Genomic DNA, 15,163 nt, shown 5'->3' on the forward strand with positions numbered 1-15,163 from the left:
CGCTGACTTGACTGCCGGTTATTGGAGGGAAACGATTTCCTCAACATCAATGCCATAGTAAAACGCTGTTTTTGGATATAAATATGAACTTGATAGAACTAAAAATGCATGCATTGTCTAACAATGTCCTAGGAGTGTCATCTGATGGAGATTGTAAAAGGTTAGTGCATCATTTTAGCTGGTTTTATGGTTTTGGTGACCCTGTCTTTGAATTGACAAAACATTACACACAACTCTTGTAAATGTACTGTCCTAACATACTCTAAATTTATGCTTTCGCCGTAAAACCTTTTTGAAATCGTAAAACGTGGTTAGATTAAGGAGATGTTTATCTTTCAAAGGGTGTAAAATAGTTGTATGTTTGAAAAATTTGAATTTTGACATTTATTTGGATTCAAATTTGCCGCTCTTGAAATGCACCTGCTGTTGATGGAGTGCACCACGGGTGGCACGCTAGCGTCCCACCTAGCCCGTAGAGGTTTAAAACGTCCTAAAGATTGATGCTATACATCGTTTGACATATTTCTACGAACGTAAATATAACTTTTTTTGACTTTTCGTCGTGAATTTGCACACGCTTCCTGCATTTGGAGTAGTGGACTGAACGCGCAAACAAAAGGAGGTATTTGGACATAAATAATGTACTTTATCGAACAAAACAAACATTTATTGTGGACCTGGGATTCCTGGGAGTGCATTCTGATTAAGATCATCAAAAGTAAGTGAATATTTATAATATTATTTCTGAGTTTTGTTGATTCCACAAAATGGCGGTTTTGGTTTCGTGTCTGAACGCTGTACTCAGATTATTGCAAAATTTGCTTTCGCCGTAAAGCTTTTTTGAAATCTGACACAGCGGTTGCATGAAGGAGAAGTGTATCTATAATTCTTTAACCTGTTGGGGCTAGGGGGCAGTATTTTCACGGTCGGATAAAAAAATTTACCCGATTTAAACTGGTTACTACTCTTGCCCAGAAACGAGAATATGCATATAATTAGTAGATTTGGATAGAAAACACTCTAAAGTTTCTAAAACTGTTTGAATGGTGTCTGTGAGTATAACAGAACTCATATGGCAGGCCAAAACCTGAGAAGATTCCATACAGGAAGAGCCCTGTCTGACAATTTGTTGTCTTTCTGTTGCAACTCTATCGAAAATACAGCATCTGTGCTGTAACGTGACACTTTCTAAGGCTTCCATTGGCTCTCTAAAGCCGCCAGAAAGTGGAATGGGGTGTCTGCTGTCTCTGGGCAAAGTACAGCAGCTCTGTTTGTGAGTGGTTAGCCTGGGGACAGTGAGACTGGAGATGCGCGGTCACGAGACTTCTCAATTTTTTTTCTTTCAGCCTTTGAATGAATACAACTTTGCCCGGTTGGAATATTATCGCTATTTTATGAGAAAAATAGCATAAAAATGTATTTTAAACAGCGTTTGACATGCTTCTAAGTACAGTAATGGAATATTTTTAAATGATTTGTCACGAAATGCGCTCGTGCATTACCCTTCGGATAGTGACCTGAATGCACGAACAAAACGGAGGTATTTGGATATAACTATGGATTATTTGGAACCAAAACAACATTTGTTGTTGAAGTAGAAGTCCTGGGAGTGCATTCTGACGAAGAACAGCAAAGGTAATCCAGTTTAGTGAGCCTTAAACTTGGTGGGTGTCAAATATGCTAGCCTGTAATGGCCGAGCTATGTACTCAGAATATTGCAAAATGTGCTTTCACCGAAAAGCTATTTTAAAATCTGACATAGCGTTTGCATAAAGGAGTTCTGTATCTATAATTCTTAAAATAATTGTTATGTATTTTGTCAACGTTTATCATGAGTAATTTAGTAAATTCACTGGAAGTTTTCGGGGGGGTATGCTAGTTCTGAACATCACATGCTAATGTAAAAAGCAGTTTTTTGATATAAATATGAACGTGATTGAACAAAACATGCATGTATTGTATAACATAATGTCCTAGGAGTGTCATCTGATGAAGATCATCAAAGGTTAGTGCTGCATTTAGCTGTGGTTTTCCAAGGAAAAGGAAAAACCCTCTGGGTTTCCGAACGGAAAATATGGCGCTGTACAACGTGACGGTCGGAAGTACAGTACTGGGCTATTGTAGCTAAAGAATCCAGTGTCCTGCTGGAGACCTGGGGTTCAATATCCCCGACCGGGTGGAAGGAATAGGCTCTCCTTGTAAATAAGAATTTGTTCTTAGCTGACTTGCCTAGTTAAATAAAGGGTAAACTAAGAGAACAACATTTCTAATTTTCTAATTCTACTTCCGCCGAAGTCGGTTCCTCTCCTTGTTCGGGCGGCGTTCAGCGGTCGACGTCACCGGTCTTCTAGCCATCGCAATCCACCTTTCATTTTCCATTTGTTTTGTCTTGTTTTCTCACACACCTGGTTTTCACCTACCCTCATTATTTGTCGTGTATATAACCCTCTGTTCCCCCCCCCCCATGTCTGTGTGTGGAATTGTTTGTTGTAATGTGTATGTGCACTTCTGACTGGTTCGCGACGGGTTATTTTGTACCCATATTTTGTTGTTCTGGGTGCTGTTGGTTTTGCTTATGAAACTGCTCCGGTTTTAACCCAGTTCTGCTCTCCTGCGCCTGACTTCCCTGCAGCCAGTCACGCACGTCTTACATAAATAAGACCTACACCACTTTTAACAGCACATTACTCAACACTAGTGAGACTCATGTCGCCTACAGTATATCGAACAATATGACGTGATTCTCCGCCAATAATTACATATAGAGGATTGGAGAATATTTCTGTAATTCAGTGATATTTATACCCATAGTAATTCGTTATGGATCAATAACTAAATAAACATTGAAATGTTAAAAGAGTATTTTTATCATTATTTTATTAGTGAAAGCATAAAGATGCCATTATTAGTTACATTGTTTTAGTTTGAACGTGCAGACTGGCACTAAGAACAGAACAGAGGGAACGTTTCCCTAGTCAGCGCCATTATTAGTGCAATGCCCCTTAAATATTTTGGAGATGATTTTGTTTTCGAATAACGTAAAATGAGCGAAGAAAATGGCCCTTCTTCAACATGAGGGTGAGACATTGTTACTCATTTGTAAATAAAGTCAGTTTGTTATTTAGAATGATTTATTTCAGGGTTTTTTTTTAGAGGGAGAGAAAACAAAAACCTTCAGTCATCACATGGGTCTCCCAGTCGAGGCCAGCACAGGTATTGAACCAGCATCTGTAGCAACACAGTGTCTTAGACCGTTGGGCCACTCAGGCGCTGTACAACGTGACCCGTCGGGAGTGGGGCTACACTACTACAGTAAGAGCTAAATAATCCTAACAAAATAAAATAATAAAAACCTTAGTGTGACAACAGTTTTTAGTAAGTAATACTGAGGTCGTACACAATTATCAGTTTCTATTTAGATTTATGTCGCCCATTCATTCATTGTCAGTTAGACACATTAACGCCTTGGGACCCAAAAGCATAATCAGTGCTCTAACTCCCCTTGTGGTGGTCTGGAGCTATGAAGTGGTGACGCAGGGTACTGTACTAAACTACAAATTACCTCTAAGTCCCGCGGCGTAAGCTCGCAACTATTAAAGGAAGAATCAACGTAGCACACAAGCTAGCTAGTGAATCATGCTAACTATTTAGCTAACATTTAGCCAGCAAACTAAAATCTATTTATGGGCTGTATGCAATTATGAAGAGTGAATTACATTGTTTCTTCGTCATCTTGCTAGCTAATTATCTAGCTGTGGTCATCTGGCTAGTATCAACTAGGGCTTTCTACAACAATAGCAGAATAGCCGCAGCTAGATAGCTAGCTATCATTGCCTATCTAGACCAGGGCTCTCCAACCCTGTTCCTGGAGAGATGCCCTCCTGTAGGTTTTAACTCCAACCCTGTTCCTGGAGAGATACCCCTCCTGTAGGTTTTAACTCCAACCCTGTTCCTGGAGAGATACCCTCCTGTAGGTTTTAACTCCAACCCTGTTCCTGGAGAGCTACAAAATGCAACCTTTTGGTTTGGATATTTTAACAAGACTGAGTGGGTGACGACTTAAAGGTCTTCGCTGTGAGAACACAAAAAAAGATGGACTGCAGACACTCTGTTCAGAGCTGCTAAATACTGTCCGGCAGGAAAACGTTAGACAATCCTACCCCCTGTGTTATTACCTGGTAGAGATGAGGTATCCATGGGGCTGAGGCAGACAGCTGATCCCAGCTACGGTCACCCCTCCCTGGATGTCCTGGTAGTGCATCCCCAGGTTAGACCCATGGATGGTCACCAGCACACCCCCTTCCACCGGACCACTCACTGGCTGGATCTGATAGGGACAGGGGGACAGAGGGGTTTAAATTGATCTGATAGGGACAGAGAGGGGTTTAAATGGATCTGATAGGGACAGGGACAGAGAGGGGTTTAAATTGATCTGATAGGGACAGAGACAGAGAGGGGTTTAAATTGCATATAAAACACTGGATGGCATGGGAGCTTGGGCTGGCCAATATGGCCTAAAACTCCTATCTCGATTTTTTCAAACTTATGGGCGATAAATATCTCTATTTAAAAAAAATGTTTTCTCTAAATAAGCTGTTGTAGGTTAGCCTAGTGGTTAGAGCGTTGGACTAGTAACCAAAAGGTTGCTTGATCAAATCCCAGAGCTGACAAGGTAAAAATCTGTCGTTCTGCTCCCTGAACAAGGCAGTTATAACCCACTGTTCCCCGGTAGGATGTCATTGTAAATAAGAACTGACTTGCCTAGTTAAATAAATATATATATAAAGAAAAGAAGAAGTACAATTAAAGGTCAAATACACTGCATTTAAAACAGTCCGCTATAATGTAATGAATTCAGGACGTACCTATACCTAGGATAAATATAAGCCTTCCACAACCATCAGGCCCACAAATCATTTAATGATTTTATCAAAATAGTTTAACCTGCTATTTTTTGAAAATAATCACTGATCTGACTTTCAGGTCTGTCTATAAACATTGTACCCAGAACCTAATGCATAATGTACATACACTAATAATGATAACATCCTGGTCATATTAAACAGGTCTGTCTATAAACATTGTACCAATGTACCCAGAACCTAATGCATAATGTACATTCACTGATAATGCTAACTTACTGTAGCAGGCATTAGGCTATAGAACATTAACACAGGTCTCCTCAACAATTAACACATCCTATAGTCACATCCTGGTCATATTAACACATCCTATAGTCACATCCTGGTCATGTTAACACATCCTATAGTCACATCCTGGTCATATTAACACATCCTATAGTCACATCCTGGTCATATTAACACATCCTATAGTCCCATCCTGGTCATATTAACACATCCTATAGTCCCATCCTGGTCATACTAACACATCCTATAGTCACATCCTGGTCATATTAACACATCCTGGTCATATTAACACATCCTGGTCATATTAACACATCCTATAGTCACATCCTGGTCATATTAACACATCCTATAGTCACATCCTGGTCATATTAACACATCCTGGTCATATTAACACATCCTATAGTCACATCCTGGTCATATTAACACATCCTGATCATATTAACACATCCTATAGTCACATCCTGGTCATATTAACAAATCTTATAGTCACATCCTGGTCATTTTAACACATCCTGGTCATATTAACACATCCTGGTCATATTAACACATCCTATAGTCACATCCTGGTCATATTAACACATCCTATAGTCACATCCTGGTCATATTAACACATCCTGTAGTCACATCCTGGTCATATTAACACATCCTATAGTCACATCCTGGTCATATTAACACATCCTGGTCATATTAACACATCCTATAGTCACATCCTGGTCATATTAACACATCCTGGTCATATTAACACATCCTGGTCATATTAACACATCCTATAGTCACATCCTGGTCATATTAACACATCCTGGTCATATTAACACATCCTATATTCACATCCTGGTCATATTAACACATCCTGGTCATACCCTAGTGATCCTGCCTAATGGACGGGCCGGCCCTGTCTGTCATTCTGAGCATCGTTACGCACCCAGTGCATACATGTATGTGTGCAGTACATTTCTAGAATGCATATGGCTCCAGTACATTTCTAGAATCCATATGGGTCCAGTACATTTCTAGAATGCATATGGGTCCAGTACATTTCTAGAATGCATATGGGTCCAGTACATTTCTAGAATGCATATGGGTCCAGTACATTTCTAGAATGCATATGGGTCCAGTACATTTCTAGAATGCATATGGGTCCAGTACATTTCTAGAATGCATATGGGTCCAGTACATTTCTAGAATGCATATGGCTCCAGTACATTTCTAGAATGCATATGGCTCCAGTACATTTCTAGAATGCATATGGGTCCAGTACATTTCTAGAATGCATATGGGTCCAGTACATTTCTAGAATGCATATGGGTCCAGTACATTTCTAGAATGCATATGGGTCCAGTACATTTCTAGAATGCATATGGGTCCAGTACATTTCCAGAATGCATATGGTTCCAGTACATTTCTAGAATGCATATGGGTCCAGTACATTTCTAGAATGCATATGGCTCCAGTACATTTCTAGAATGCATATGGCTCCAGTACATTTCTAGAATGCATATGGGTCCAGTACATTTCTAGAATGCATATGGCTCCAGTACATTTCTAGAATGCATATGGCTCCAGTACATTTCTAGAATGCATATGGGTCCAGTACATTTCTAGAATGCATATGGCTCCAGTACATTTCTAGAATGCATATGGGTCCAGTACATTTCTAGAATGCATATGGCTCCAGTACATTTCTAGAATGCATATGGCTCCAGTACATTTCTAGAATGCATTTGGGTCCAGTACATTTCTAGAATGCATATGGGTCCAGTACATTTCTAGAATGCATATGGGTCCAGTACATTTCTAGAATGCATATGGGTCCAGTACATTTCTAGAATGCATATGGGTCCAGTACATTTCTAGAATGCATATGGGTCCAGTACATTTCTAGAATGCATATGGGTCCAGTACATTTCTAGAATGCATATGGGTCCAGTACATTTCTAGAATGCATATGGGTCCAGTACATTTCTAGAATGCATTTGGGTCCAGTACATTTCTAGAATGCATATGGGTCCAGTACATTTATCAAATGTCCGGTAATTTAAACTCTTGCCGGTCATTTGCCCAGCACCACATTTCCTAGGGGTCAGTCCCTAATGCAAAACCTGCTGTGTGTATGTAACCTACCTGTATGATCTGAGGAGGGGGGCAGGCGTCGGCGGGCCCAGGTGAGTAACCTACCTGTATGATCTGAGGAGGGGGGCAGGCGTCGGCGGGCCCAGGTGAGCTGGTATGTATGTAACCTACCTGTATGATCTGTGGAGGGGGACAGGCGTCGGGGGCCCAGGTGAGCTGGTATGTATGTAACCTACCTGTATGATCTGTGGAGGGGACAGGCGTCGGCAGGCCCAGGTGAGCTGGTATGTATGTAACCTACCTGTATGATCTGTGGAGGGGGACAGGCGTCGGGGGGCCCAGGTGAGCTGGTATGTATGTAACCTACCTGTATGATCTGTGGAGGGGGACAGGCGTCGGCAGGCCCAGGTGAGCTGGTATGTATGTAACCTACCTGTATGATCTGTGGAGGGGGACAGGCGTCGGGGGGCCCAGGTGAGCTGGTATGTATGTAACCTACCTGTATGATCTGAGGAGGGGGACAGGCGTCGGCGGGCCCAGGTGAGCTGGTACAGGACAGGTGGAAGACACAGCCAGGTGACTCTCCTCCACACCAGACACAGCCGTACTCTGACGACACCGCTCTGCACTGGCTACAGTCAGACTGGCCAACTGAACAGTCATACAGCTGCACTGTGGGACAACACAACACAACTGGTCATACAGCTGCACTGTGGGACAACACAACACAACTGGTCATACAGCTGCACTGTGGGACAACACAACACAACTGGTCATACAGCTGCACTGTGGGACAACACAACTGGTCATACAGCTGCACTGTGGGACAACACAACACAACTGGTTATACAGCTGCACTGTTGGACAACACAACACAACTGGTCATACAGCTGCACTGTGGGACAACACAACACAACTGGTTATACAGCTGCACTGTGGGACAACACAACACAACTGGTTATATAGCTGCACTGTGGGACAACACAACTGGTCATATAGCTGCACTGTGGGACAACACAACACAACTGGTCATACAGCTGCACTGTGGGACAACACAACACAACTGGTTATACAGCTGAACTGTGGGACAACACAACACAACTGGTCATACAGCTGCACTGTGGGACAACACAACACAACTGGTCATACAGCTGCACTGTGGGACAACACAACTGGTCATACAGCTGCACTGTGGGACAACACAACACAACTGGTTATACAGCTGCACTGTTGGACAACACAACACAACTGGTCATACAGCTGCACTGTGGGACAACACAACACAACTGGTTATACAGCTGCACTGTGGGACAACACAACACAACTGGTTATATAGCTGCACTGTGGGACAACACAACTGGTCATATAGCTGCACTGTGGGACAACACAACACAACTGGTCATACAGCTGCACTGTGGGACAACACAACACAACTGGTTATACAGCTGAACTGTGGGACAACACAACACAACTGGTCATACAGCTGCACTGTGGGACAACACAACACAACTGGTCATACAGCTGCACTGTGGGACAACACAACTGGTCATACAGCTGCACTGTGGGACAACACAACTGGTCATACAGCTGCACTGTGGGACAACACAACACAACTGGTTATACAGCTGCACTGTTGGACAACACAACACAACTGGTCATACAGCTGCACTGTGGGACAACACAACACAACTGGTTATACAGCTGCACTGTGGGACAACACAACACAACTGGTCATACAGCTGCACTGTGGGACAACACAACACAACTGTTTATACAGCTGCACTGTTGGACAACACAACACAACTGGTCATACAGCTGCACTGTGGGACAACACAACACAACTGGTCATACAGCTGCACTGTGGGACAACACAACTGGTCATACAGCTGCACTGTGGGACAACACAACACAACTGGTTATACAGCTGAACTGTGGGACAACACAACACAACTGGTTATACAGCTGCACTGTGGGACAACACAACACAACAGGTCATACAGCTGCACTGTGGGACAACACAACACAACTGGTCATACAGCTGCACTGTGGAACAACACAACACAACTGGTCATACAGCTGCACTGTGGAACAACACAACTGGTCATACAGCTGCACTGTGGGACAACACAACACAACTGGTCATACAGCTGAACTGTGGGACAACACAACACAACTGGTTATACAGCTGAACTGTGGGACAACACAACACAACTGGTTATACAGCTGCACTGTGGGACAACACAACACAACTGGTCATACAGCTGCACTGTGGGACAACACAACACAACTGGTCATACAGCTGCACTGTGAGACAATACAACTGGTCATACAGCTGCACTGTGGGACAACACAACACAACTGGTCATACAGCTGCACTGTAAGACAACACAACACAACTGGTCATACAGCTGCACTGTGGGACAACACAACACAACTGGTTATACAGCTGCACTGTGAGACGACACAACACAACTGGTCATACAGCTGCACTGTGGGACAACACAACTGGTCATACAGCTGAACTGTGAGACAACACAAAACAACTGGTCATACAGCTGCACTGTGGGACAACACAACTGGTCATACAGCTGAACTGTGAGACAACACAACACAACTGGTCATACAGCTGCACTGTGGGACAACACAACTGGTCATACAGCTGAACTGTGAGACAACACAACACAACTGGTCATACAGCTGCACTGTGGGACAACACAACACAACTGGTCATACAGCTGCACTGTGGGACAACACAACACAACTGGTCATACAGCTGCACTGTGAGACAACACAACTGGTTATATAGCTGCACTGTGGGACAACACAACTGGTCATACAGCTGCACTGTGGGACAACACAACACAACTGGTTATACAGCTGAACTGTGGGACAACACAACACAACTGGTTATACAGCTGAACTGTGGGACAACACAACTGGTCATACAGCTGCACTGTGGGACAACACAACACAACTGGTTATACAGCTGAACTGTGGGACAACACAACACAACTGGCTATACAGCTGAACTGTGGGACAACACAACACAACTGGTTATACAGCTGAACTGTGGGACAACACAACACAACTGGTTATACAGCTGCACTGTGGGACAACACAACACAACTGGTTATACAGCTGCACTGTGGGACAATACAACACAACTGGTTATACAGCTGCACTGTGGGACAACACAACTGGTCATATAGCTGCACTGTGGGACAACACAACACAACTGGTTATACAGCTGAACTGTGGGACAACACAACACAACTGGTTATACAGCTGCACTGTGGGACAATACAACACAACTGGTTATACAGCTGCACTGTGGGACAACACAACTGGTCATATAGCTGCACTGTGGGACAACACAACACAACTGGTTATACAGCTGCACTGTGGGACAACACAACTGGTTATACAGCTGCACTGTGAGATGCTCCAATATCCACACTAGTATACAAGGACTTAATATTTCGAAGTCCACTTTTATTGTCTTCTAAGAGTTCCTCATTCTGAACGGACCCCTACCTTAACCCCTACCTTAACCCCTAACCCTAACCTTAACCCCTAACCCTAACCTTAACCCCTACCTTAACCCATAACCTTAACCCCTAACCCTAACCCATAACCCTAACCCCTACCTTAACCCCTACCTTAACCCCTAACCTTAACCCCTAACCTTAACCCCTACCTTAACCCCTAACCCTAACCCATAACCTTAACCCCTAACCCTAACCCATAACCCCTACCTTAACCCCTAACCTTAACCCCTAACCTGAACCTTAACCCCTAACCTTAACCCCTAACCTTAACCCATAACCTTAACCCCTACCTTAATCCCTACCTTAACCCCTACCCTTAACCCATAACCTTAACCCATAACCTTAACCCCTACCTTAACCCCTAACCTTAACCCCTAACCTGAACCCATAACCCCTACCTTAACCCCTAACCTGAACCCATAACCCCTACCTTAACCCCAACCTTAACCCCCTAACCTTAACCCCTAACCTGAACCCATAACCCCTACCTTAATCCCTACCTTAACCCCTAACCTGAACCCATAACCCCTACCTTAACCCATAACCTTAACCCCTATTAACCCATAACCTTAACCCCTAACCTGAACCCATAACCCCTACCTTAACCCATAACCTTAACCCCTATTAACCCATAACCTTAACCCCTAACCTGAACCTTAACCCTAACCTTAACCCCTAACCCTGACCTTAACCTCTACCTTAACCCCTAACCTTAACCCCTACCTTAACCCATAACCTTAACCCCTACCTTAACCCATAACCTTAACCCCTAACCTTAACCCCTACCTTAACCCCTAACCCTAACCCATAACCTTAACCCTAACCCCAACCCATAACCCCTACCTTAACCCCTAACCTTAACCCCTAACCTGAACCTTAACCCCTAACCTTAACCCCTAACCTTAACCCATAACCTTAACCCCTACCTTAACCCCTACCTTAATCCCTACCTTAACCCCTACCCTTAACCCATAACCTTAACCCATAACCTTAACCCCTACCTTAACCCCTAACCTTAACCCCTAACCTGAACCCATAACCCCTACCTTAACCCCTAACCTGAACCCATAACCCCTACCTTAACCCCTAACCTTAACCCCTAACCTTAACCCCTAACCTGAACCCATAACCCCTACCTTAATCCCTACCTTAACCCCTAACCTGAACCCATAACCCCTACCTTAACCCATAACCTTAACCCCTATTAACCCATAACCTTAACCCCTAACCTGAACCCATAACCCCTACCTTAACCCATAACCTTAACCCCTATTAACCCATAACCTTAACCCCTAACCTGAACCTTAACCCTAACCTTAACCCCTAACCCTGACCTTAACCTCTACCTTAACCCCTAACCTTAACCCCTACCTTAACCCATAACCTTAACCCCTACCTTAACCCATAACCTTAACCCCTAACCTTAACCCTAACCTTAACCCCTAACCCTGACCTTAACCTCTATCTTAACCCCTAACCTTAACCCCTACCTTAACCCATAACCTTAACCCCTACCTTAACCCATAACCTTAACCCCTAACCCTAACCTTAACCCTAACCTTAACCCCTAACCCCTACCTTAACCCTAACCTTAACCCCTAACCTTAACACAGGGCAAAGCAGGACGACAGAAGTGAATATACTGAATACAGAAGACTTACGTCTGAGATTGGGTGCAGAGTCGATGTGATGGGAGCCTCTCTGTAGATAGATGGGAGCTGAATATTCCAACTGTTTTACTGGGTACTGGAACTGGAAGAGGATGGGAGAGAGGAGGGAAGAGAGGAGAGGAGAGAGGAGAGGAGGGGAGAGAGGAGGGGAGAGGAGAGGAGGGGAGAGAGGAGAGGAAGAGAGGAGATCAGACAGGAGAGGAAGAGGGGAGGGGAGTGGAGAAAGAGGATGGGAGAGAGGAGAGAATGAGAGGAGAGGAGGGAAGAGAGGAGGGGAAAGAGGAGTGGAGAGGAGAGGGGAAGGAAGAGGGGAGAGAGGAGAGGAGGGGAGAGAAGAAGAGAGGAGGGGAGAGAAGTGGGGAAGGAAGAGAGGAGGGGAGAGAGGAAGCGAGGAGACTGTTACCTCAGTAAGGCATAATAATACCGTGTGCATATAAAGAAACCGGTAGATATTTTGTTTGTTGTGTACATGAATCTTAATGTCTTTGTTTGGAACACTTTTTAGTTGAAATGTATTAGTGAGTGTGTGTCCATGGGGTTTTGCGAATACCTTGCGGGCAGAACAGGTGAAGGTGTGTCTACGGGGTTTGTGAATACCTTGTGGGCAGAACAGGTGAAGGTGTGTCTTTGGGGTTTGTGAATACCTTGTGGGCAGAGCAGGTGAAGGTGTGTCTACGGGGTTTGTGAATACCTTGTGGGCAGAACAGGTGAAGGTGTGTCTATGGGGTTTGTGAATACCTTGTGGGCAGAGCAGGTGAAGGTGTGTCTACGGGGTTTGTGAATACCTTGTGGGCAGAACAGGTGAAGGTGTGTCTATGGGGTTTGTGAATACCTTGTGGGCAGAACAGGTGAAGGTGTGTTTATGGGGTTTTGTGAATACCTTGTGGGCAGAACAGGTGAAGATGTGTCTATGGGGTTTGTGAATACCTTGTGGGCAGAGCAGGTGAAGGTGTGTCTACGGGGTTTGTGAATACCTTGTGGGCAGAACAGGTGAAGGTGTGTCTATGGGGTTTGTGAATACCTTGTGGGCAGAACAGGTGAAAGTGTGTTTATGGGGTTTGTGAATACCTTGTGGGCAGAACAGGTGAAAGTGTGTTTATGGGGTTTGTGAATACTTTGTGGGCAGAGCAGGTGAAGGTAGGTCTATGGGGTTTGTGAATACATTGTGGGTAGAACAGGTGAAAGTGTGTTTATGGGGTTTGTGAATACCTTGTGGGCAGAACAGGTGAAGATGTGTCTATGGGGTTTGTGAATACCTTGTGGGCAGAACAGGTGAAGGTGTGTCTATGGGGTTTTGTGAATACCTTGTGGGCAGAACAGGTGAAGGTGTGTCTATGGGGTTTGTGAATACCTTGTGGGCAGAGCAGGTGAAGGTGTGTCTACGGGGTTTGTGAATACCTTGTGGGCAGAACAGGTGAAGGTGTGTCTATGGGGTTTGTGAATACCTTGTGGGCAGAACAGGTGAAGGTGTGTTTATGGGGTTTTGTGAATACCTTGTGGGCAGAACAGGTGAAGATGTGTCTATGGGGTTTGTGAATACCTTGTGGGCAGAGCAGGTGAAGGTGTGTCTACGGGGTTTGTGAATACCTTGTGGGCAGAACAGGTGAAGGTGTGTCTATGGGGTTTGTGAATACCTTGTGGGCAGAACAGGTGAAAGTGTGTTTATGGGGTTTGTGAATACTTTGTGGGCAGAGCAGGTGAAGGTGTGTCTATGGGGTTTGTGAATACATTGTGGGTAGAAGAGGTGAAAGTGTGTTTATGGGGTTTGTGAATACCTTGTGGGCAGAACAGGTGAAGATGTGTCTATGGGGTTTGTGAATACCTTGTGGGCAGAACAGGTGAAGGTGTGTCTACGGGGTTTGTGAATACCTTGTGGGCAGAACAGGTGAAGGTGTGTCTATGGGGTTTGTGAATACCTTGTGGGCAGAACAGGTGAAGGTGTGTCTATGGGGTTTTGTGAATACCTTGTGGGCAGAACAGGTGAAGGTGTGTCTATGGGGTTTGTGAATACCTTGTGGGCAGAGCAGGTGAAGGTGTGTCTACGGGGTTTGTGAATACCTTGTGGGCAGAACAGGTGAAGGTGTGTCTATGGGGTTTGTGAATACCTTGTGGGCAGAACAGGTGAAGGTGTGTTTATGGGGTTTTGTGAATACCTTGTGGGCAGAACAGGTGAAGGTGTGTCTATGGGGTTTGTGAATACCTTGTGGGCAGAGCAGGTGAAGGTGTGTCTACGGGGTTTGTGAATACCTTGTGGGCAGAACAGGTGAAGGTGTGTCTATGGGGTTTGTGAATACCTTATGGGCAGAACAGGTGAAGGTGTGTCTATGGGGTTTTGTGAATACCTTGTGGGCAGAACAGGTGAAGGTGTGTCTATGGGGTTTGTGAATACCTTGTGGGCAGAGCAGGTGAAGGTGTGTCTACGGGGTTTGTGAATACCTTGTGGGCAGAACAGGTGAAGGTGTGTTTATGGGGTTTTGTGAATACCTTGTGGGCAGAACAGGTGAAGGTGTGTCTATGAGGTTTGTGAATACCTTGTGGGCAGAGCAGGTGAAGGTGTGTCTACGGGGTTTGTGAATACCTTCTGGGCAGAACAGGTGAAGGTGAGTCTATGGGGTTTGTGAATACCTTGTGGGCAGAACAGGTGAAGGTGTGTCTATGGGGTTTTGTGAATACCTTGTGGGCAGAACAGGTGAAGGTGTGTCTATGGGGTTTGTGAATACCTTGTGGG

The 15,163-nt window shown here is 44.5% G+C and overlaps 1 protein-coding gene across 1 annotated transcript in view; it reads right to left on the reverse strand.

Moving 5' to 3' along the window:
- The window catches only part of LOC106590801 (plexin-B3), a gene marked incomplete at its 5' end in the record, with an annotated part of 87,053 nt that overhangs the window by 56,929 nt on the left and 14,961 nt on the right, over window positions 1–15,163 (reverse strand). Inside the window, 3 exon segments of the mRNA XM_045713070.1 lie at window positions 4,176–4,327; window positions 7,717–7,889; window positions 12,427–12,517. Coding sequence (XP_045569026.1) covers window positions 4,176–4,327; window positions 7,717–7,889; window positions 12,427–12,517 — 416 coding nt within the window.

Source organism: Salmo salar, unplaced genomic scaffold (genome assembly GCF_905237065.1).
Source record: "Salmo salar unplaced genomic scaffold, Ssal_v3.1, whole genome shotgun sequence".
Classification (NCBI taxonomy): Eukaryota; Metazoa; Chordata; class Actinopteri; order Salmoniformes; family Salmonidae; genus Salmo; species Salmo salar.